General features: G+C 35.9%; 1 protein-coding gene and 2 long non-coding RNA genes across 17 annotated transcripts in view; 2 read left to right on the top strand and 1 right to left on the bottom strand.

The window, feature by feature from the left end:
- Positions 1-17,928, bottom strand: part of LOC5565758 (galactosylgalactosylxylosylprotein 3-beta-glucuronosyltransferase S) — a 103,394-nt gene extending 85,466 nt beyond the window's left edge. For 2 of the 15 annotated variants that reach the window (XR_002500573.1, XM_001650092.2), the window contains exons 1-5: positions 17,653-17,928; positions 10,965-11,608; positions 1,797-2,087; positions 1,460-1,722; positions 1,028-1,382 (exon numbers count right to left, since the gene is read on the bottom strand). Coding sequence is in view for 14 of the 15 variants with exons in the window: in XM_001650092.2 (XP_001650142.1) it covers positions 1,028-1,382; positions 1,460-1,722; positions 1,797-2,087; positions 10,965-11,097 (1,042 nt within the window). In the remaining variant the exon portion in view is untranslated. The remainder of the gene's footprint in view (positions 1-1,027; positions 1,383-1,459; positions 1,723-1,796; positions 2,088-10,964; positions 11,609-17,652) is intronic. The other 13 variants (XM_021845224.1, XM_021845218.1, XM_021845223.1 and 10 more) reach the window with 13 other exon arrangements.
- Positions 17,929-19,640: 1,712 nt separating this feature from the next.
- LOC110675676 lies at positions 19,641-19,944 on the top strand. Its single transcript, XR_002499703.1, has 2 exons — positions 19,641-19,695; positions 19,747-19,944. It is a non-coding gene; the product is annotated as an uncharacterized LOC110675676 (long non-coding RNA).
- Positions 19,945-20,196: 252 nt separating this feature from the next.
- Positions 20,197-20,523, top strand: LOC110675677. The gene is made up of 2 exons (XR_002499704.1): positions 20,197-20,310; positions 20,420-20,523. It is a non-coding gene; the product is annotated as an uncharacterized LOC110675677 (long non-coding RNA).
- Positions 20,524-25,367: the final 4,844 nt, after the last annotated feature.

The raw sequence follows: 25,367 nt of genomic DNA on the forward strand, positions 1-25,367 counted from the left end.
AATAATACAAAAAAGTTTCAAAAATCATAAAAAACTATTCTTATATGCGTGTTATGAGTCAAGGTTAAGGCCAAAAATAAAATCATTTTAATTTCCGAGCTACGAAAAAATACACAAAATTCCAAAGTGTACCCCGTCTAAAGGCGGGGTTGGGTATTAGAGGGTTAAATTAGGAAAGCAGTACGCTCTAAGACGGGACACCATTGAGGATGTTTTCAATACTTCGTTGCTCGAAAAAAAAAATCTTCTTCATTTCGACTTTCAGAGTAGTTCTTGATATCTAAAGTCAACTTGCCCTTTCTCGATATCAAGTTAGAGAACTATAGTAAAAGTCGGTTCACATGGCTACCACGTTATTGTGAAAAAAAGTCCAAAAACAGTGAATTTTTGAAACTTTGGAATCTTTTATCTCAGAAACAGTTCTATATTAAATTATACTGTACACATTATTTAGTTAGTTGGAAATTTCACCGCATGATGGCGCTTGTTCAGAAAATGTTACTATATGGAGATGATATATTAGTTATGGCGTTCTAGAAACAGAGGACTGGGAAGAAGGATTACATCAACAAAGTTGCTCATTGAACCAAGGGCTATACGCTGCATGTCTGTTTAACTCAACGAACTGCCACTAAGAGGCGCTGGTCAATCTTTGAAAAACTAAAAGACAAGAGTAATTCTCGCAGCGAAAGTGTCTTCATCGACCAGTGGCGAGGGAGAGGGGCACGTTCTTCCCTTGCACTTTTCTGGCTATGCCCTTACGCTGTAGGCAGATGCTAGTTATACGTTTCTGCTTGGAAATACAAAGCTGTGTTGAGAAGAGATAGCTACAATCAAGTAGAAAACTCTTGATAACACCAACATGAGATGACTAATCCGTGATAATAATCTAGTCATTATTTTGGTAGAATTACAATCAATCCCATTACGTAATAGAATTCAAAGTGCACCCCCAGCAATTAAAAAAATCAACGTCTAGCCCAAGTATACCGTCTACGCAACGAGTCGCTTATCATATCATACGTACCTTCTGACTGACTGATATGACTCACGCCCATCGTTTCGAGCTTCTTGAGGAGAACCCCCAGGTTGAATTGATTGTTCCGCAGTATGCCGTTACTAATCCGTATCTTTGGTGGTTTGTTGTTTTTAGTTTGCGTGTGCCACACCAATATCTCGGTACAGTTGTTCGCTTTGGGTTCGATATCTTGCATCTTCAGTCCAATGCTCTTCAGGAATTCGTCCTCTTCGTAGCCTGCCTTGTACGGCATGGTCACGTTAGGACTGAGACCCATGTATTCCAGGTTCACTGCAAACCCTGCCATATCCACGGGCCACTTCCGCTTCGCAGGCCACGAGTCGAAGAAACCATCGACTTTTCCCTAGAAAAAAATGTGAAATTGTTTATTGACTATCGTATGCCTCTAACCACCGAGCTGCACGTTGAATAATCACTTACATGCTTCACCACCGGGGTGCTGATGGCATAATCACCGATGAGCCCTACCGGAAACATGGATACTTTTTTCGTGCTGCGAATTTCACTGAACAACTTCAAGTCGAAGGTGTTATCATCGTCGCCAAAGTACAGCACACCGGTCTTCTTGTTGTTGTTACGTATCCATGCTAGTGCTGCTCGCCGGTTGGCTACACCACGAGGAACAAGCTTCTTGGTGCGATAAAACTCGGGCATCGGGCTGGCAATGTGTGTATAGGGAATGCCTGTTTAAGTTACATAAATACTTGTTAGAAATTTAATAACTTCAACAATGTAGTAAAACATTTGAATCATTTACCAAATTTTTTAAGCAAATTGTTGAGGAAGTTGTTGCACACGGACGTATCGTCTGCCACTATCCAGTGAAGATAGGGAATGTGCATCAGTGTCTGGCCGAGACGGGTGATTTCCGCAACCTGTTCCCTCCGGGGATAGGTTGGCGTTACAAAGTAGATGATCGGCTCTGGTTCAATGTCGTTATCGTTGTCTGTGGAGCTGTACAATAGTTTGCGGGTGTCTTGCAAGCTTTCGAAGCACAGCGCCATAGTGTCATTTTCGGGCACGATTGAGTATTCTTTGTTGACGTCATCTGCAACACGAGAAATAAAACAAAGTGTTACATTATTATACAACTCAGGGGTCAAATCAAAAATAATGGAAATAGAGTAAAGTAAAACAAAAGTTTATTTTTAAGATTTGTAACTCACTCAATTCAAAACAAATGTTATAAATGTTAAGGTGGCTCAAATGCAATTCAAGCAAGAGACTTTCAATCCAAATATCATGGAAATCGATTGAGATTTGAAGAAGTTATAGCGATTTGTTGATTCCAGACGTGAAAATTGTGATTTTCGGTCGAACTCTCATGACATCGAATAAAATGACATTAAAATATGTTTCTATTTTTCTTGTAAGACCTATCGTAAGAATACTTTGAGATTTTTCAGTTTTTGCATAAATGTTTGAAAACTAGTTTTTTTTTAAATTGGGGCAAAAATTTGAGCCCTATATTATCTCACGAAAAACTTGTAAATTAGCTACCCAAATTGAACATTAGCAATTCTCGCTGAAACCAGGCCGTCATCGGCACCCATCGCTAGAATTTCAATTCAATATCACTGATTGCTAGTATATGCTAAAACTAAAGGGTGGTCCTTTCGGTTTTCTCGAATTCGAGGACCCCTCGTACGTCAGATTGCTAAACAGTTTGCGAAAAGCTCATTTTTTAATATATCTTAGGTATTTCTTCACGTTAAGGAGGTTGTGTTCCACTTAAATCGTAACACCAGCAAGAAAAAGAAAAATAATATGCTGTTCTGCTCAGGCAGAAAAACTGTGTGCGTGAAATATGCAAATATCACATGTGGGCACACCAAAAGCGTAGAGATTTCCAGCAAGCAATACGATGTCAGAGATAGCTTTTCTTAGTTAGGTTGCGGTTTTACCGCATTGGAGGCGCATTTAATCAAGATTTGCACCTCAAAGGCAAACAGCAATAAACAAATGTCTTGCCTGATAAGGATTTTTTTACAGTGAGCTCCATTAAAAATGAAATTTCTTTTTAACTTCGTACTGCGATCATAGACAATTGCATTTCGTCACCAATTCAGAAAACAAATTTCCCACGCTTTGCTTAGTTACATAGTACCCAGTATCAGACAAGAGCAAACATAGAAAAATCCAATAAACTGATCGAGTACTAAGACAGAAAACTTTCATTTTCTGAATTGCTAGTATCATCATAAGTGCCATGATTGGAGTTCAATTGATTAGATACGAAATGCCTCATGACAAACTGTTTTCATATTTATGACGCGTAACCAAGCTGACTGTGCACCTGATAATGACGTTCTTTTGGAATTTCCTTACACGAAAACGTTGTAGCGTAAATAATTCAGGTAAGTATAACAAAACAAGGACGGGTCGTACTTTCCAGCAGCAATTAAAATAAGCGGTTGTAAATTAAACTCGGTTATATAGAATTAATTTATAATATAAGAAAAGGATCCTATATCATTCAAAACGCTTGAAAACAGCCCATGCCGAAAGTTGCGGTCCCATTTATGATAGTCAGTGGACTTTCCACGTGTTATTCGCTAATGCATGCACACGCTATTTTCGATATTGATAGCGAGTTGAACTTGTACGACAAGTAAATTATAACTATTTTCCAATTACCATAGGCCATTGTGTGTAGTATTATGTTTAATGATCGTAGTTGAATGAGACTATCGTTGGCCACTGTAATCACCGTAACCATTTACGCTGTGAATACTGCTGGATTTAAGTGCCGTAATCCGGGGGCAAATTGATCAGTGGGGGGCAAAATTGACATACTGGAAGCAATCCGCCATTACTTTCAAAGGTTCTAATGTTCCGATGGCTTTCAATGTGTATCGTTCTGGAATGATTTTGAATTTGGTTTCTACTAAGATGTTTATTTTACTTCTAAATATTATTCTCTTTTTTCAAATTGTAAATTGAAAATCGGCGTAAAAACAAACATAAACAAAAAAATATTTAAAAGATGTTAATGATTATAGTGCAAAGCTGAACGTACTGGCAAAATTACGGGATAAATATCAATTACACTCCCGTGCAAAAGTTTGGGTTCACCCCCTAAAAAACATACAAAAGTGTTTTGTCCATATCTCTGTGATGACACGTCCAATTGATACTCTTTATGGCACATTTGAAAGGCAATGAGTTATTCTTACTTCGTAGGTATTTTTCCAAAAACATTTTCCTTATTTTATTATATAATAAATATTTTTTTTAAGTTGTGACATTTTTCAAAAAACAACTGGAAAAACCATGGTTGAATGCCTCAACATTGGATTGATCAAATTTTTAAATCAATGTTTTATTAGATTCGTAATCTTATATTCTATGAAAGGCGAAATTTTGACGGAAAAAATCCGAAAACTTTTCCAAATCAATGAAACAGTCATTCAAGTCATCGTGTAAAAATTTGGGTTCACCCTTCAGTATGGTATATCGTGTAAGGACTGTTCATTATATAAACGTGACACCTTGTGCATGCTGTATCTTTTTAATTTATCGATGAAATTTCTATCGGTTTTCTGTACATCGTTCGACTAGTATTGTACAATGTTGGAATAATAAAATATTCACCAAAATAATTTAATTGCACACGAATATGGAACAACGTTTAGAACGGTCGATTTTTTGAGATTATCAAAATCAATTGTTGTTAGAAATTGGCTGGAAAATTCGACAATCTATATTTTTTATTTTCAAAAAAGGCTTGTTCTTCTAAAGCATCATCAATCAGAAGCCTGATGAAAAAAATCAAGTTATTTTTGTGCAACAATTTCACAGATAAAATTAAATAGTTCTTCCCCGATATTTTTAGAGAAAAATATTTTAAATTTGAAGGGAACTGATATGAGAAGATTATTTTTGGTTTAAAGAATGTCCTGACGGAAGTGCTAATATAGTACTAATATTAAAAATAACTTACGCCTTCATAGAGCTACTTAATTAGTCCCCACGTCACATTTAAAGCACAATCGAAAAACATTTGCTTTATTTTTAGAAGATTTTGCAAAGCACAATAATCAAATTTGGCAACACTGCTGTAATAAAATTGATTTTATTTTTCACATATTTTTTCATAATACGTCATTCTGAGATTACCAATTGAAATATTCGGAGAAAAAGGTTTACAATTTGCTGTAGATCGATAAATATGCGTACATAATTTTAAAAGTATGAGATTTTTTAGTAGAACGACCATAAAGAGTAAAATTTATACTTAAGACTGCGGTTTAAACTCACGATTTAGCTCTCGTTTATACAAATATAGTTTCTTTAGTAATTTGAACTAGTTTCGAACACGGTTTTAACTTTTCTCTTTTGATGGGAGTGAAAGGATGGTGTATCAACAAATTTGAGCATAAATGGATAAATCACTAATATTACATAATGTCAGTGAATGGTGGAATATAATTCATTTTTTACAAGCTACACCTTTAGTAGAATAGTAAAGGATACAAACATATAATTTGTTCAAAAAATTAGGATTTTTGTTTTGCGAAAAATTATGTTAAACTTTGACAATCAGCTTTTCTTAAGAGTTTTTGGAAAAACTATTTAGCTCTTCAACCAAAAGCATTTTCTAAGATCTTATATACTGTCATATCATTGTAGAATAATAGTTGAACGTTGCACAGGAAACCGATAACGGTTTTATCAATAAATAAAAAAGATATAGCATAAACAAAGTATCTACTTTATAAAAAGAAAAATCCTTAAAAGTTTGGGTTCACCTGAACTTGCTTAAAAAACGAAAATTCTGTAAAATCGCAAACCAGTCATGGACGCACCATTATTTTCATTTGAAAAGGTAAGAACTATTGAAAACGGTTGAAAAATGGCAGGGATTTTGACAAAAATGATTTGCGTGCGGCTCAGGTGATCCCTAACTATTGCATGATACACGTCATACTGAGGGGTGAACCCAAAATTTCGCACGATGACTTGAATGACTGTTTCATTGATTTTGAATAGTTTCACAAATGTCGCAACTTTCAATAAAACTTTAATATACAAAACTTATAAACTGTTTTTGGGAAAATACTTACAAAGCTAGAATAACTCATTGGCTTTCGAATGCGCCATGGAGAGTTTCAATTGGACGTAACATCACAGAGATATGGACAAAACAATTTTGTATGTTTTTAGGGGGTGAACCCAAACTTTTGCACGGGATTGTAAATGTTACCATAAATGGATTAGAAAACCTTTTCGACTTAATTCTCCTTTTTCATAAATTATTAAAAATAATTTGAGTAAACTGAGCAAATATAAAGAAACGCTTTAGGGTGTGACCCCGTCATGACTGGTGATCAGCATAAATCTGTGACAATTTTTACAGCAACCGACAATCGCTTATCAGACGATAACCTCACTCCTCACTTTGAATGATTCACCTGTCGTGGGTTGTCGTGTGCACTAATCGATTTGCAATTTGCTGATATTTATGTCATCAGTATGGTGATGCAGGTATCCTTGATAGACGAGCACTGGATACACATATAGGATAGTGACTTTAGACAGATGTTTAGCTAGAGAACATCTATCAACCCCTTTACTGGTAGACACATATAATTTTTTTTTTCAGGAGTTGCTAAAAAACCTCTCAATTTTTGGAATTTGTATTGAATTACATTAACTGGTTTCGAAAATTACGGGAACCCCCTTTGGTTTGACCATATTTAATCTGAAAACTTTTTATTTTGTACCCCGCTAATTTGCACATCATTCAAATTAAAAAATTACCCCAACCTTATTTAGCGCATGGAACGGAGTAAAGTGAAATGGAACGTTGTAGAACGGAACGCAGAATCAAAACAAACTTGTGGAAAAGACACAAAAACACAGATCTAGGGTGACCAGAAGTTCAAATTCAAAATGAACCCCGATGGTTTGCATGAGGTAGCGTTCAAATAAGCGGGGGTACACGGTATTCCTAAATTAACCAAAAATATCTCACGCTAAAGAATTCTACAATACAAACAAAACGTTGATGAGAGTCCGTTGTGAAAAAAATATGATAATTGGTCAATCATTTTCGAGTAATGAGCATTACCCAAGTAACCATGGAGCATTATATCATTGCATATATAATGCAGCTGCATTGCCGTAAGCCTACCATTAAAGTAGTTTAAAAGTGAAAAAGGGCACTTTTACAGTTAAATTAATGCAAGAAGGACGATGAAGCAATGAAGCAACTTATAGAGTAATATTAATGCACCAGTACAATTTATAAAGTGATGTTAGAGCATTGATACATTTGTAATGTAGGGTTAATGCTTTATTGATTGACAGCTCTTGCAATTTGTTGAATAAAAGCAATGTTGCATCAATGTTGTTGATATGCAGTAGAATACGTGCAATGTTATAATGCTTGTGGTTACTTGGGTAGGTTTCTGGTACCTCTTTGTCCTTATAGAAGCCTTGAAAATATCACAAAAAAATCTTTTTGCATTGTTTTGCTTTGAGAAGCCCCTCAATATCTGTTTTGTATGGGAACTTCGGAACAGGTGTCCAATGATCAAAATCGAAACATTTGTAAAATTTGAAGAGTTTTGCAAAATAGTGCAAAAATATCAAGAAACAAAAAAGTATTCGTGATTTAAATATTGTTTCTGGTAAAAAATATTGCTACCGGTAGAGGGGTTAAGGATGCCATTTAACAACCCAAGAACTGTAAAGCAACTTCTGAGGACGATATCAAGATATACCCGGAGAAATTGGACATTTGGTGTGCACCGTCTGATAGGTATAAAAGATACGTTCGAGTTGATCGATGAAATCGTCTACTTTCGACCTTGCTGAAGCTTTCAGCAAGAAAGCCGTATAGCAATCCTGCAAAAAGAACCAAGGACAAAGAGATGCGACTTCAAACCGAGTATTGTTGCATGAACCTGTGGATTCTGTGTTATCTGTTTAAATGTTAACACTATTAAAACAAGTTTTCATGCATTTTTTCGATGAAACCGTATTTTTGCATGAAACGTCGAGAAATTGTGTTACTTTTTTTGAACGGTTTTTTGACATTTTGTACTGAAAACTTTTTGTAGACGGTACGCATCCGGCATGCAAAAAAAAAAAAAAAGAATCGGGAATAAAATGAATGAATCCAATTAATGCTGCAAATCGATGCATTCATTGCTTGATTTATTAAAATTGAAGTCCTTTTGGTTTGGGCGAGGATTAAACCATCAGTACACGCTCTGAATATTGTGGAAATATATGGGTAGGATTATATCAATAGGCATACATCAGGTTACAGACAAAATCTGTAGAAAATATATGTCAAATATATGTTTGTCTTTGTATAATTTTTATCCAAATATTTGTCATCGTGTACTGAGCATTGGAACGATTGCTTCTGAACGACTATCGTCACTACAAGGCAGAAAGATTCCCTTAACTCTTCTTCTACCAAGAGGGTGAAAACTTACGCCAACTACCAAGGGTCCAAAAAATTAGAAGTGCAACTTTAAACACTGTCGTTTTCGGAGCGATTCTCAAAAAAAAAAATCAGCGATGGAATCGGACACTATTTTTACGGTTGGCCGAATCAAGGACAAAGAAAAGATCAAATTTGTTCAATGCTGATTTGTAGGATTCATAAATGTGACCCAATAATTGATCTGCTAGTAAACTTGCTGGTCTTTATTATATGGCGGGACTTAATGCTTGTCGCTGTATAAGTGCTGCAAGTGAATACATTAAACTGTACGTTCATTCAGGACGAAGTTGTGAACTTGCGTCAAGACTCTGAGCTCATAGTTGGTTCGTCTCTGGGCTGCCAATGGTGTGCTAGGTTTTGAAATGTTTTTGATTATTTCATAAGAAATTTTTCCTTCTTTTAAACATGGGCTATTCTTTCAATTTGTATGCAGTGAGCATCGTGGCATCAGATCTGAACTGACTGAAACTCTCCAAATCCAAGGAAAACAGCAGAAACCTGCCAGGGAAGTGTTGGCGGACCTTGATTTAGAATATATGAATTTATTCTATCTGTTTTTGAAGTGTATCAATATCCGAGTTTGATTGTGTTCGTTCCCTGTCTTTCTTCTTCCCCTTCAAATTGTCCTCTTCTCGTCGTGTCTCCCACAAACCGTTTCTGTTCAGTTTCATTACAGATCTGGACATCCTGCCCCTTCAAGCCTCGTCAGCTTAGTAGTCTAAGTAGCTTAAGAAATCCCGAAAAATCCTTTCCTTCCCTGTTACAAATGTATTCCCTAACCTTAAAACTTCCGCAAACTAACATAGTTTTTAAAATAAGTTCAAATTTCAAAATGTAAATAATGTAAAAATAAGAAAAGATTTCGGCTCTGTTATGCCCTACGGCGCCTGAGCCTGCTAAATAAACGAGATGAAGTAAAAAAAAATCATTCTTACAATTATTGCAATGGTGTCCAATGTTCGAAGTAAACATAAGCTATCTAACATTCCTGGAAAATTTATGATTTAGAAAATTCGAGCTAAATACTCGGAAAATCGCGGAATCCGCGAGTAGTACAAACTCTGGAAATAATTGTTGTAAAATAAATCTCTTGCGGAAGGATGAACGACAGATTTGCCGATGAATTTGTCTAGGAGTTGTTCTATATATTTCCAAAAATATTTTTTCTTCAGATTTTCTACAAACCATACATCACACCAGCTATTTTTTCTGAAAGTATTTGCTCAAAAAAAAACCTGAAGAATAATTCTTTTCTTTTTAAAGGAACCGTCACGAATGAAATTCAATCTGAAGTCTTCTCTAATGCTTTATTTATATAGCTATTACTGTTTGGATTTTTTTAACATAATGAAACTACTTCAATTTTCGCAGATTTCTTTAAAATATTTTCTTCTTCCTTTTCTTGGCATTATCTTTCCACTGGGACAAAGCTTGCTTCTCAGCTTAGTGTTCTCAGATCACTTCCAAAATCAAAGCGGTTTTTTTTTACCTTTGTTGTAAATACAAAATACAACCGCGACTACAGAAGTGTTAACTAAGAGCTTTTTTTATCTTGAAACCATTAAATAAACCTTAACTCGAAAGGGCAATCTTTGGTTTTTTAATTAACGGGTGCATCATTTTTCCCCTAAATTTCAAGTTCAAAATGTTGTTTTTTAAGGCTCAAAAAGGTACTACCGGGTATCCCCGTTGGTTTGACCACATTTGATCTGAAGACGGCCTTACAGTTGAGGTCGAAATACGCGTATCTGTCAAAGGAAACTACAAACTCTAGTGGAATTAAATGGTATAGTACTAAATTAGGTTTTTTATCTACTATTTCACTAAATAGGTCGAAAATTTATTATCAAGATTGTTTTCTTAAAAATATTAGATATTTCGTTCAACACACAAAATTGAGGATGTTTTTTGATAGCTGCCTAATTTCAATTTTAAGGATATGCACATTGCATCATTTTATGCTAGATTAGTTGAAAAAAAAAGATGCAAACCTTGTGTTTTATCGTCATCTTGTATACTTCCTTATTCGCATAACCGTCTATTCGCCAGTATATCTAGGTACAAGGTGTTTCTGTATGTTACGAGTTGTTGATTTAAATTGCGTCCATACTAGCAATTTCGCTCTCCGAATTCAATTTTGTCACATTTTGGCGCCCTCTGGGAGTCATCATGAGAAGTCAAGGAAATTTCTATTACAAAAAGATTCTGGGTCTGGGCCAACCGTGAATCCAAGCTAGACACCTTAATTATGGCTTTACTTTGTAGCCGCAACTTTTACCACTAGGCTAAGTAAGGCCTCTTTGTATGATATCTGATAAGCTATTGAAATGATGAGCTCTTTCTAAGATTTATTTATCATTAAGTTCATGTTTAATTACATCGCTAGTTAATATAGTTCATATATCAGGGAATGTCATATTGTTTATTAATTTTCTTAATATATACCGACTTTATCGAACTCACCTGAGGCAGCAGACGAGGTATTGCTCAGCAGTGAAAGTATGGCAAACACCAAAAGTGCGACCACGATTAGGAACGCAAAATTTCTCGCCTTTGTCATGTTTCGGACGGAATTGTACACCATCCTCACGAGCATTCCTTTCGGAGGAGCGCCCAGTCGAACTTCACTGTAGATTTGAGGAAATTTCAATCACGCGTCCTCCCACACCGCTTCCAGGGCTGTTGTACCCCCAAAGTCATTCAATGCTGGATGGTTTCGTAAAACTAATTAAACACACGTTCACATTTTACCGGAGTGAGGAGAGATAATGAAATTGGGCCGTCTCTGCTGGCCACATTAAATATCCATCACTGAAATTTTGCTCTGCGGCCAATCACATCCGTATTTCTTCCCAATTTGGCATCTTCTCAATACTGCAGCGATCTAAATATCCACTACGAACGGCGACGAGGTTTGTTTCTTCGAAAATATAACACTTTTCTTATCGAGGAATCGAGAGGCTGCATTTGTTGGTAAAAATTCACTTAATTTTGTCGGCACTTGAGAAATTATATTTGTTGTATAACTATAACACCTTGCTCGATATATTGTCCGCTCGTAGTGGACAGCAAAACACCAGCAGCAGCTTTTCCCTTTCGAAACTAGACTGCACAAAGTTATGTACAGTGACCGACAAAAGTTTGAGACCACCTGTATCATTTTTTTTTACCATCGCTGAATTGGTACAGTATTGGACGATACGTTTGAAACCTTTTCGATTTTCCTTACAAAATGGTTAACTTTGGTAGCCGGTAGTTCTCATTCATTTAGACATAACCTTGATTTCAACATTTTCTTCTTATTATTTTTGCCATTACGTCCTCACCGGGACAGAGCCTGCTTTTCAGCTCAGTGTTATGAGCACTTCCAAAGTTATTTACTGAGAGCTTCCTTTGCCTTCGTTGCCATTTTCGCATTCGTATATCGATGATACTCTTTGCCCAGGAAAGTCAAGGAAATTTCCTTTACGAAAAGATCCTGGACCGACCGGGAATCGAACCCAGACACCTTCAGTATGGCTTTGCTTTGTATCCACGGACTCTAGCCACTCGGCTAAGGCCCTTAAATTCAACATTATATTTTTGAGTGATTCCCCTGACCACGAGTTGACTAAAGTGCATTTTATGAACGATTTATTTGAAATTAAGATAACCCCATACAAAAAGTGTCTTTAGCAAACTTGTTTATCTTACAACTTTGATGAAGATATGTTAGTCCGGTCAATCCTTAGAAAATGTATTTCGCCGAAGTTGAATTTTTCTCGGAATCCATGCTAGATACCCTACTTCGGAAGTAAGGCGCATTCGAGCGCATCCAGATGCGAATGCACCACTTCCGAAGTTAGGTATCTCCCATAGGTTCTGAGAAAAATCCAACTTCTAACTTTTTACCGCGTCGACAATACCATGAAGTCATTGCGTTATGTCAATTATTCAAATTTGTCAAAAAATCACTTTATTCAAACCGTCATTGCTTTTCAACACGTGATTTTGAAAATCATTCAAAAATGGATGTTGAAGTTCAAGTTGTCTGAAGTGCCGTGAAATTTTCATTCCAATCCGTCCATAAATAACACAGATCTAACCCTCTAAAGTTGACCATTTTGTACGTTGTATGGAAAAACGAAAAACTAGTCAATGTATTGTCCAATACTATATATTTTTAACATATTTCCATTGTGATTTTGAGTTAATAGTTTTCTTCTTCCATCCAATTTACGAATAACGGATTTGCAAAACATAACAACAGTAAAAATAATTAGCAAAAACATTTAAACAAGATGTGAATAAAAATTCACGACAGAAACATAAGACCACCAATGGAAAATTAGTTCTCTACCAAAAAATATATAGATTAAGTGACAATCCATGATTTCTAGTACAATTTCCTGTATTCTTTACATACAAGCAGCACACTACAGTTGTACGGATAAACAGTAGGGGGACATGGGGCAAGAGTGACACCCGTGGCAAAAGTGCCACCTCTAGTTTCACGTAGTTCAAATAATTTTTTTGATGTTTAACTCAGGATAAGAATAAATTGAGTACTAATTGAGGGTTGTGCAAATATTACAGTTAAAAATGCTTGGTACAAAAAAAATATAAAAATGTCTTTAACTCACCAACGCGAAAAATGCGAAATATTATAACAATGTGAGGCTGGAAAACAAGGTTAGTCTCTCAATAAATACAAAATATATTGATTTTCCCGCACAGTATTGGTGATTTTCAATTGTTTAATATAGCTGTGAGGATTTTTTTTTCGAACAAGTCCTTTTGACATTAAGTTTTACATATATAAAAATAGTATATGTCTTATGGGGCAAGAGGGACACCGCAATTTTCTCATATAAAATCAAATGAACTTTTATTTTTCTTGTTTAATATTGCATCAATGTTTCATACCAAATAAAATCCAAATAAACCATCTTGGACATTCAAAATGGTTTCTGAAAATGTTTACTATTATTGTTACAGTCAAATAAGATGAGAACTAAATGATTTTCGTAAAATTACTTTTTAACTATGAGTCAACATTTATCCCTCAGTTTTTATCTTTACTTACTCTAGAATTTATCGTTTAGGCGGGGAAATAATGGTGGTCTTCTTGGCCCGTCCCTCGTTTAAAAACCTCATAAGAAGGGACATTTTCAAAAATCTCAAATCATCATGTGTTTCTTATATTTTTGAAATCTATCGATGACATCATTTAGAACAAGAGGTGAGCTTGCCCCTACACTGGAATAATCTTAAAAAATGTGCTAATCAACCATGATTTGAACCAATATATCTTAAGGTGTCCTTCTTGCCCCCAGCCCCCCTAGGTCGGTTGAAAATTTAAAAAAAATTCGAAAGTTCAATGTCCCATATCTTTTTTACTATCCTTCCATAAAAATACTAAGAAAATTCTGTGAAATGTTCAGCTGTCTAGGTGGGGATTTAAAGATGGCCCAGAGAGGATGCAGGTTTATACGGAAATTAATATGAAGAAATTTTGAAAAATGTTCCACACACATTAGTACTGGAATCTAAGTTCAAATTTGTCATCCCATGGTAAAAACTTATTCTTCAAACCATAATAAAGAACTTTGTTGAAGGGAGCAATTCAATACGATGGATAGGAGAAGAGATTTTCATGAGTTTGTTTGCTATTATTTAGTATCATATGGGATTACAGCTCTACAAACAAGTACAAAAATCTCAAACAGAATTAGCTCAAAAGGGATTTGTCTTTTCAAAAACACCCTTCATTAAGATGTGAAGAATGAGTTTTCACTATGGGATGATAAGTTTTTATTTATATTAAAGTGCTAACGTGTTTGGAATATTTTCCAAAATTTCTCCATAGTAATAGCCATATAAACCTACATCGTTTTTAGGCCACCATTTTTTAAATCATCAGTTAGAAAGCTGAGAATTTCACAGAATACTATTTTTATGGAAAGGATGATAAGGAAGATATGGGAGATTGGATTTTCAAACATTTTTAAATTCTTAATCGCCCTAATAAACAGTTTGAAAAGAAAACGTGGAAATAAATTAAAATTTTCCAAGTTTTTCTTCAAAAATGTTCAAAGTTTCAGAAGTTTTCCTTCACAAAAGAACTTTGTTTCAGCTAATAATTAGTTGTTAAATGTTTTCGATTATATTTAGATCAAAAGACTGGATTATATTTGGCACACAACTCACCCTCGAACCATATTTTTACTACAAACATGATGTATATTGATCTACTTTAAAACACTACTTTGAAGCTATTTTTTCATCATCAGTTTTCTGTGTATCATCCAACTACTATTTTACGATGTTATGAAAATATAAGATCTAACGAAATGCATCAGGTTGAACAACTAAATATGTTTTTCCTCCTACGAAAAGCTGTTTTTCAAAGTTATACATTATTTTTCTCATAACAAAAATCCTCATTTTTGTTAACAAGATGTATATTGGTATTCTTTACTATTCTACTAAAGGTAGAGCTTTATCGACAATGTAAGCAATATGATGGGAGAATGATAGTTGCGAATCCCACAGAATACCAAAATCCTTAACGCATTGCACTCGTTCGATGAGCTGTTATACTCGAAGATTATCGGCTTCGTTCTTCCGTGAAAAAGTGAATAAGGAGCACTTTGCTGGATTGAAGACTAGTCGGTTGAGATCGCGCCACCCAGCGAAGACGTTTATCGGGTCCTGGAGATAACAGAAATCAGCAATTGGGCATATTCGTAGAAACAAATTTTAGGTCGTCTGCGGACGTCAGCCGATGCCCTTCCACAACAAAGTGCACGTCGTTACAGAAGGAAAATCAACGGACCCAGATGACTGCTATGCGGTATGGCTGATAACGCGTAAATGCAGGGTGATCAATATTCTCCTAAAGCTATCACTAATTGAGTTCTAAAGCCCTGTCTCAATTTTAGTACCAAACGCTTAAGTTTAGGCCAGAAACACATATTTGCTCTGTTTTTAAACGTTTTTCTTTGCTTTAAGTCAAAAAACAATTGTTTTCGTTTTTTGAGATTTTGTCACACCCCTTGGTTTAAACTCAAATTCAGGGTGTATTTTGTTTCCGTGTCCCTTCCGAAATGTTAGATATGAACAACCCCATTTTTAAAAAGTTGAACCCCTGTGGCGTTTTTGTCGACTAAGTAAACGTCAAACATGATCAAAAGTGTGGTTCAAATTTGGACCCAATTTGAAAAATAAAGTTTAAATATGAAATACCCTTTATTTGAGCGGAAAAAATGCCAAAGTAGTAGCGAGAATACGCTCTATCGTGTTCTTCAATAAAAACAAGGTTTTATCAAAACAAATGTGGGACCCCATTGGCGATAAGAGTAAGAGCGGAACCATCTCATAAGGCTACCTGCAACTCCAAGCCTATCGAGCTTGGCGAATGCAATATCGTGGTTTAGCATATCGAATGCCGCAGATAGATCGGCGAAAATCATGTCCGTCTGGGCCCGAACATTCATGCTCGCAGTGATGTACGACGTAAGGCATAGCAGATTGGTAGTAGCAGAGCGGCCGATAGTGAATCCATCTTGATCAGCACTCAAATACTGTCTGCAGTGAGTGCTTAGCCCTCTAATACCCAAATTTTTATTTTTGATTTAAGTATTATTTTTCGTTATCTAAAATCGTTCTAAACACGTTTTGGGCAATTATTTATTTTTATTCGCAAATTTTTAAATTTTGGATTTTGATTTTTATAATTTTTATTTTTGAACAACCCTAGCTTTTTTCATTTTTTCTTGAAGCCTTTTCTAGTTGTTGATTTTTGGCAGTAATAAAAATTTAAATTTTTACGGCACTTTTAAAAACATTAAATTTTTTATTTTTTTTCGGAGCGTATTTTATTTTCCGTGTAACTAACGGAAAAACAGGTTTGAAATTATATTATTACCACCAGGCTCTTCTTTTGTGATAGGTTGATCGTAGAAAAATATAAAAGGTACGATTTTTTATATTACACGTTAAATGAACCCCAGGCATTTGTAGGTTATATAAGAATGCAATTTTTTAAACAATTTCTAAAAATACAAAAAAGTTCCAAAAGTCCTCAAAAACTTTTCTAATATGCCAGTTATGAGTCAAAGTATAAGCCAAAAATAAAAACATTTTGATTCCCGAGCTACGAAAAAATATACAAAATTCCAAAGTGTACCCCGTTTAAAGGCGGGGTTGGGTATTAGAGGGTTAGAGAACAACATTGTACAATATTAGTCGAACGGTCAACAGAAATCTGATTGCGATTTCATTGAGAAATTTAAAAAATATGGCATGTTAAATTGAATAGGGTTAATTCACAAATTTCATAACGCCAAAAATGGCCATTTTCGACACCCACCCACCCCCTCGTAACGCATTTTGTATGAATATTTTCAATTTTTGTATGATCTGTAACATCTAAATGATACCCACCCACCCCCTTCAGCGTTATGAAATTTGTGAATGGGCCCATAGTCCGTTTAAACCAATACTTCAATACTTTTTAATACGGAGAACTTGAAAACAATACGTATCATCAGAATATAAACCAAAATAAAGTGCCAGGATGTAATCATGCAATGTTACTATGTACAAGTTTTGAATTAAGATTTTTTACCAATATGTTGAAACTAAAAATTTCATGAAAGTTGTGTTTTATGGCCGAAAGTAGAGCAATATATTTCATTTTAATAATAATCATTAGAAGAAATAAATCTATTTAGTAGATGGAAAATATCTTTAAATTTGGAATATTTTTGATAAAAACATAGGAAAACGCATTTTTATCCATATCAAATATATTTCAAGCTGTTATCCAGTTACGTCAAAAATTGCTAGAAGATAAAATATATTCTACAATTTGCATCCCATATAGTTTTGGGTACAAAACCAAGTGTAAAACACTATTTTTACAGTAGTGCTCTTATGTTTTTATCACACATTTTATCAATTTCTTTACGTTAATACGTTTCTGATAATTCTCTTTACTATTCTTATCTTTTGCTCATGTGTTATTTGTAAAATTTAATACTTAAATAAACTTAAAAACGCAAAATCCCAAAGGAAATATGCTGAAAATACACACACATTCAGCGAATATCATTTTTTCAGTGAAGTGGTCATAAAATTTTGTCCGTCACTGTAGCTCTTCACATACTTTTTTTTCTCTTGTCCACAGGCAGGTTTATATTTATCGGAGATGGAAATAAAGGTGTTACCCCTAAACACAGGTAACCGTGATATTGAGACGTCTAACCACTTTGAGCCGCACTATTCTTTCGGAACTTGTTTTCTGAATGAAATAACGAATCAATAGACAAGCCGAAACACAATGACCGAGAAAAAGCGCAGCAGCAATCGAACGAAACAACCACCACTGGCCACAACCGCACTGCACTGAACGCTGCGAATGGTGGGAAGGGAACGCCAATGAGAATGAAACACCACTGACAGCGACATCAGACAGCGACGTTGTTTTGACGGTTCTGTCGTGCATAACTCGACGTCTGGCCTAACGGTGACAGCATAGAAACGGTAAATGAAACAGCATAAAGCTGTGCGACATCAGGTCATGATGCTGCAACATTTTTGTTAGTCACACGAACAGGAGTACAGTAATCCCTCCATCTACGCGCATAACACCAACTTGAACTTCCATTGCGTTTTCTGTAATTGTATAGTTAGTTTTACAATATACTGTATAGTATTTCCAGTGTTTTCAATTGTTACAATATGCCTTTTCATGTGACAGGTCCGTCTATGCATTTGTTTACATCGGTGGAGGACTGGTGCATACACGAGGCTGTCATTTTCATAGAAGAACTGTTAATGAGCTTCCCGATCAGTTGTTTTGGAGCGTCATGTGAATAGGCCTATAGGCTAATATTTTCAAAGCTTAACGATGACTTCGACATCTGGTGGCTAGTAGAAGAATCGTCAAAATAGGGGTTGGGTTGAGAACGCACCGTGTGCAGCATAGGAGAGAGCACACAATTTACTCCTTTTCTCGGAAAAGTTATTTTGTATACCATCGGAGAGCATTGAAAAACATGATAAACTTTTATTCCTTCGAAAATGTACAGATCCGGTCAGTGTTCATGTACGTTTAGAGGGAGAAAATTGGAAAATTGGTGTTTGGCAACATAGGTTATAAACTTCCGGATTCTTTGTTAGTGATTAAATTTGTTGTAAAATCACGCGTATCGCAAGAATAAAGGGTCGAAATGATTATGTCAATGGAAAATAGTTTAATAAATAATTGATTATGGCTAAATTTTTGGGTTGAAAAATTGAATTTTGGACGTAACAAACATTTTCAGTGACATTTCTCTCCTTCTTTCCCAGCGACCTCTATGATGGTGGCGCATTATATTTGCCTATAGGCAAATATAATGCGCCACCGTCATAGAGGTCGCTGGGGAAGAACGAGTGAAATGTCACTGAAAATGTTTGTTACGTCCAAAATTCAATTCTTCAACCCAAAAATTAGTTCATAATCAATCGATTATTGACCTATTTTCCAATGGCATACTCATTTTGTACCATTATTCTTGCCATACGTGTGATTTCACAACAAATTTAACCACTAAGACGATCCCCACCAATGCGTGAGTATACCTAAAATAGCAACTTTCATCATAACATGAAACCGCACCAATCGTTGCCAAATCGGTTGGGAAATAGAAACCCTTCTTGCCGGTGAACAACAAGTTTTCACATTTGGCAACGCGATCCAACCGTTGCTATCACGCTCGTTCAAATCTACTCAAAAGAGAGTAACTTTGACTCACTTTTGAAGTTTCAAGTTAGCTGTCAAAAGTGAGTAACTTTATGTTATCAAAGTGAGTAACTTTTTACTCAACCATGAAAGAAAACGAACTTACTCACTTTTGAGTAAACACAAACATATTTGACTCACTTTTTAAACGTCAAAGACTTGTGAAAATTTCGCGCGCTCGAACTGACAAATCCTCCGTTGTGATGAAATTTCTTCCGACGGTGATATCGGACTGTTTTCAAAAACAATAAAGACAAATTCTAGCCGGCAGAGCAATGACAGTTAGTTTGCTTAAAACTTCGCTTCGGAAGTCCAATTGGCGAATTCCAGATTAGTGCTGCGAAGTCAATAATCCTGATATCAAGTGAAGCGAGGTCGGAGTGAAAATGACCAAGTCCAACCGCAAGAAAAAATATATAAACAGTAAGTTTTACCGCCGTACTTTTTATTGGACTAATTATCAATTCTTTACAGTCTAACTGGGAAGGCTACTGGCTCGGTCAAACTACATCCTCCATGACTTTTATCAATCCCCCAGAGATTTATAACATCCGGGGATCCATTCCAGAGCAGCGAAAATTTCAACACAAATATCATTTTTATTACTTGTTATCATGTATTATTCATATAGTTATGTAAGAGATCATGAATAAATGTTATGCTCTTTGTATATTTCTACTGATTTTATGAAAAACATAATACATTTGCTTCCAAAATATTATTTCCTGAAGTGAGTGACATCTACTCACTTTCGCAAATTTAAGATTAAACGAAGTGAGTAAGTGTTACTCCCATATTGACATTTGACAATGTTACTCTAAAGTGAGTAACGATGGTGTTACTCACTTTTGAGCAGTTCCACTTTGTGCCGAAGTGAGTCGAAATCTACTCACTTTTGAGTAGATCTGAACGAGCGTGATCGATCAAGATCAAAACATAAACAAAAGTGGAAGCATCATAACAAAACGTAATCGTTTGGACATTTGGTGTTCAATACGTTTTCTATCCGGTCACGGCAATGTTACATAATGCAATGAGGTAAGTAAATAGCATGTAAACTCTTTATAACATCGAAATAAATCTGTCACTCCCCTTTCTTCATTGGGAATGTTTTTTTCTAAAAACTTTTTTGTTTTTTAAATTTCAGCCTGCTGCACTTCGGACTAAAATAGACCAGCGATGGATCGAAGATCGTACTACGGTAGCCGCTCGATGTACCATGTTGCTGAACAAATTCTCGACCTTGAATCATCCGGAAGAACAAACAACAAAGAGTTTCGCTGGAAGATAGATATCCCCATGTACACAACTTCCCTCACAGCAACGTTCCGTCAATAGATACCGGGGAACTCAACCTGGATGGATGAAGGCTAAGATTCCATCGCAATAGCACCGGTCAGAGCGAATCGGAAAATCAAGGTGGTGGTTCCTGCTGACCTTTCATCGGGATGGATTCGGAAAGAAAACAACCACAACGGGATTGCTTCTACATACGTGCCCAAACAAAGGCTGGTGAATCAGGAGTCCAGCCGAAGTTTCTATATCATTCCGGGGCCCATGAGGACATCTTGTCATATAGTTCCACCGAAGCCGAGTGGATGCTGCAGCACGAGTTGTTCGGGTGCCTCAACCGGACAAGGATCCGCCGTTTGGCGTTGCGAGTAGAGTAAGGTGGGGCAAAAGTTCGACCTTAGTGGTATAATCAAAGTTTCCAGGAAAACAATAGCAGTTAAAACAAAACAAATACCATACAGTGAACCTTCAACATATTGGCTATAATTTTGCTGAACAAACTTGTGTCAAAATATTTACCCATTTTTAGTTATAACAGTTTCAAAATTGATTGTCTTATTCGAACTTTTGCCCCACCGGTGGGGCAAGAGTTCGAATCTAGTGTGGGGCAAAAGTTCGCTGGCTAAAACACAAAATATCGATCCTTTTATGACAGGCATACTTTACACCAGCCGTAAACTTAAGTTTGCTGAAAAATACACACTAAAATTTCATCAAAAAAATGCCCAAAACCGGTTTAATTGTAATATACTCAAAAATAGCAGTTTTTCGCAAAACTAAGTGGAAATGTAAAATTTTGGTGACAGTTTTCACACGATCAGACAAATTTAATTAAATTTGAAGATAATATGTGGATTTTAGGCAATTTGAAAAATTTTCCGTGATTTTATACATGGGTCGAACTTTTGCCCCGCTGATTCGAACTTTTGCCCCACTATGGGCCAAAAATTGTTTTCAAGCATTTATGCAAAATCTAATACACTTCAAAGCAACCTTATGATAGGCCTAGAAACGCCCTTACATAAAATATTGAAAAATATTTTATCTTCAATTGGCTCCATGCAACGAAAGATTGACCAAAAATTACAATATTCACGTCGAAAAACAGCAAATAGCCATAACTTTTCCAAAACTCAGTCGATTTTTAAGATATTTGGAGTAAAAGTCTCTTACTTGAATAGCATTCGAACCACAATGACATTTATAAGATTTGTTTTTAATTGAGCTAGAAGTCTTAAAAAGAAACTCTTACCCCACTCGAACTTTTGCCCCACTTTACTCTATGGCAGAAGAAGTCTCGCGCAACTTTTCAAAACGACCTATCTAACAATTCACACATTTCGAGAAAATCGAGCTTGAAGGTTGTGAAAATATATTTTGAAACTGTATCAAAATGAAACAATTTTTCCCCACTATGTTGCTTGCAGAGGGAAGCAATGTAATAGAGTTCAACGTAAGAGTTGACATTTAGACAATTTATTTGTAAATTACACTAAAATTTACAAAAACATCAGATAGGACGTTTTGACCAAAAATACGTACATAGGATGAATCACATAGGTCATTTTGTTTCAACAATTGTTACATTGGACATTCACTTTGGTCATTTTGTTTCGGTTATAGTAACATAAGACATTTTGATTTGTGCACCCAGCAAGCTCATTTTATTGCATTTTGTATCCACGTGCGAAATCATTCAAGTTGAAGTGCTCATTTTGTTGCGGTGTGCCAATCGGAGACACCAGCTGTGATTTGTTTTGATTCATTAGATCCCACGACGTCACTTTTTCCCCTCCGTCTATGTGTCCTACACTCAGGCAAAAGTACTACGAATATCCATTGTTTCCCCTTATGTTTATTTGCCACAATAATGTTGAGAGATGATCAAGAAACGCTAGTGTTGTTTTCGTGCAGTGTGTTTCGCACGTTCGAATGTTTTTTTTATGTGAGAAGTCCTTCGAGATATGTTTTTTCATTGTTGTTTTTGTGACTGATCTGAAGAGCAGACTTAAATAAAGTAGATTGTTTTAGGCAGAAACTGTTTATTTACTACCGTGACTAGCCAACAGGTTATGAGCCCAGCCACAGTTTGCTGCTTATTTCGGTTGCCTCGGTGAGTTGGAAGCGTATACTAAAGTGCTGCAGAATGGATTTATCTAAAGTTAGCTTCAAACGATTGAGCTACGACAACTACGAGATCTGGAAGGTGCGCGCCAGGCAAGTGTTGACGAGGGAAGGACTGTGGCCGTTAATCAATGATGATTTGCCGTCGACGAAAAATCAAACGGAAGAATGGAAGAACAAGAATGAGCTTGCTTTGCAGACTATCGGGTATCTGGTAGAGGATTCTCAACTAAGGATCATCCAAGATTCCGGATCTGCTAAAGAGGCGTGGAAAAATCTAAGAGAATACTATGTCAAGGACTCGTCTGTTAGCAAAGTAGCTTTGGTGAAGAAACTTTCGAAACTGGAACTGCCTGAAGGAGGAAACATGCATCAACACCTAACAGAGTTCGAGAACTTGTTCGAGAAATTAGAAAATGCAGGATGCCGTTTGGATGAGGACATAAAGGCTGCGTTTATGCTTGCAAGTTTACCATCTTCTTATGAGGCTACTGTGTCAGCAATACAAGGACGAATGGAAGTATTTACCATCAATTTTGTGAAAGCCAAACTTTTGGATGAATTCGAGCGAAGGCGAGAAAACAATTCTTTGGAGGAGCAAAAGGCGATGTTCACAAGGAATGCACGGAAGGTTAGAGAAGATACTGAAGGTACCCGAGTATGTTATGCCTGCGGGAGTCCGAATCATTTTATGAGAAATTGTGAACTGCTTCGGAGAGTTCGAAGTGAAGCATCCACAAACAGCGGTGGAAAGAATGCACATACGGCAAAATCAGCTACTGGTGAGCCTGGAGGGCACATCTGTTTCGCAACCGTTCAAGACGCGTCGGATCAAGGGTGGTATCTGGACTCTGGGGCATCAAAACACATGACTGGATCTGCTGAAAACTTGGATTGGAGCGATCGTATCAAAGAAGAAGCAATAATACTGGCAGATGGAGCAATCTTATCATCCAGACGAATGGGAACAAAAGGCATCAGAGCTAGTAATGGAAGAGGAGAAACGGTGGAAATTTCGTTAAGGGATGTGATTGTAGTGGATGGATTAACAGTAAACTTGATTTCGGTGCAAGTTATTACGAGAATGGGATATACTGTAAACTTTGATGGACATAGTTGTTGTATTTCGAAGGATGGTATGACAATTGTTGTTGGAGTGAAGGATGGCCATTACTACAGATTGAATTGCTGAATGGTGTTCTGAAACAGGAGGAGCACAATCGTTTCCTTGAGGAGGAGTGTTGAGAGATGATCAAGAAACGCTAGTGTTGTTTTCGTGCAGTGTGTTTCGCACGTTCGAATGTTTTTTTTATGTGAGAAGTCCTTCGAGATATGTTTTTTCATTGTTGTTTTTGTGACTGATCTGAAGAGCAGACTTAAATAAAGTAGATTGTTTTAGGCAGAAACTGTTTATTTACTACCGTGACTAGCCAACAAATAAATCGGTATGTATTTCATTGATTCACCTTATGAATTGAACTGAATCATGCCAATGTGGTGTCTTGCTTATTTCATAAAACAGCCTTATGAATATTGATATGATATTTTAAGAATTTCTTCTTTCAGTAGTATAAACTTCATTACTATTTATAACACTTATTATTATTTCCTCATTCATTTTGTATACCTCGTGGACTATGCATTCCATTCTGAATATTTACAGAATTTCCAATGCGTTAATATACTTGATATTAGGTTATTGATTACCTAACGTGCAGAAATCGAATTTCCACCTACCTTGACATGTTGCTGCTCGAATAATAATGCAGTATTTTGCAGTAAAGTACTATATGGTACTATTGAATATCGAGCAGTGATGCGGCGAAAAATGAAAATTCGATTTCTAGTTAAGTTAGTTAAGCCATTTTCCAAGGTAAAATAGATATTAATGTAATATGCTATTGAATTGAACCATTACTTTCTTTTTAATAATATGTATATTTGTTCCTTTGTTTTTTTTTTTGATTTTCACGATCATCCATTGCCGTAGTTCCTTCCTCATAACTAGACTTCTAAAAAAGTTGACTGCCGTTTGTGGAATGTCAACGATCATGCTGCTCTCCAGTCGAATAACTGTTCTGTCAATAGAATTATACCTGAAAATTCAAATCCGTATTAATTTCAAATCCTCTGAAAAATTACCAACTTATTACCTTTTAGAATATTCTAAAGAAATATGATGCTTCAGTAAATGAATCCGCAATCAACGTCCAATTATGCTTCCATTTGCAAATTTTCATAATAACAACCTTATGAGTTTTTCACACTGATGAGAGCTATGAGCTTCATAAGGTGGCTTAATGAAAGTGATATACGTTTATGCGGCTCAACATGCTTCGCAATTATGGTTTTCATTGGTCTAATATGAAATCTATAATAGCCTTATGAAAGATGGTATCATTAAGGAAATGGCTAATGACAGCAATGGAAATCATAAGGCGCGCAATGAAATTTGTGAACGTTCATTATAATTAACTATGTTATCAATTATGGTTATCATTTCAACGGTATGAAATCCATAATAGCCTTTTGAAATAGGTTTTTATACATTTTTCAATGCTTCATAAGGGAAAATTTATGAAATTCGTTAATTTATTTGCCTGAGTGTATGTAACAACAGAAGGAGGGGAAACGTTGAGCTGTATGTAGGACATTTTGTTCTCTCACTGATTCTCCCA

This window comes from Aedes aegypti, chromosome 2, assembly GCF_002204515.2.
Source record: "Aedes aegypti strain LVP_AGWG chromosome 2, AaegL5.0 Primary Assembly, whole genome shotgun sequence".
Lineage (NCBI taxonomy): Eukaryota > Metazoa > Arthropoda > Insecta > Diptera > Culicidae > Aedes > Aedes aegypti.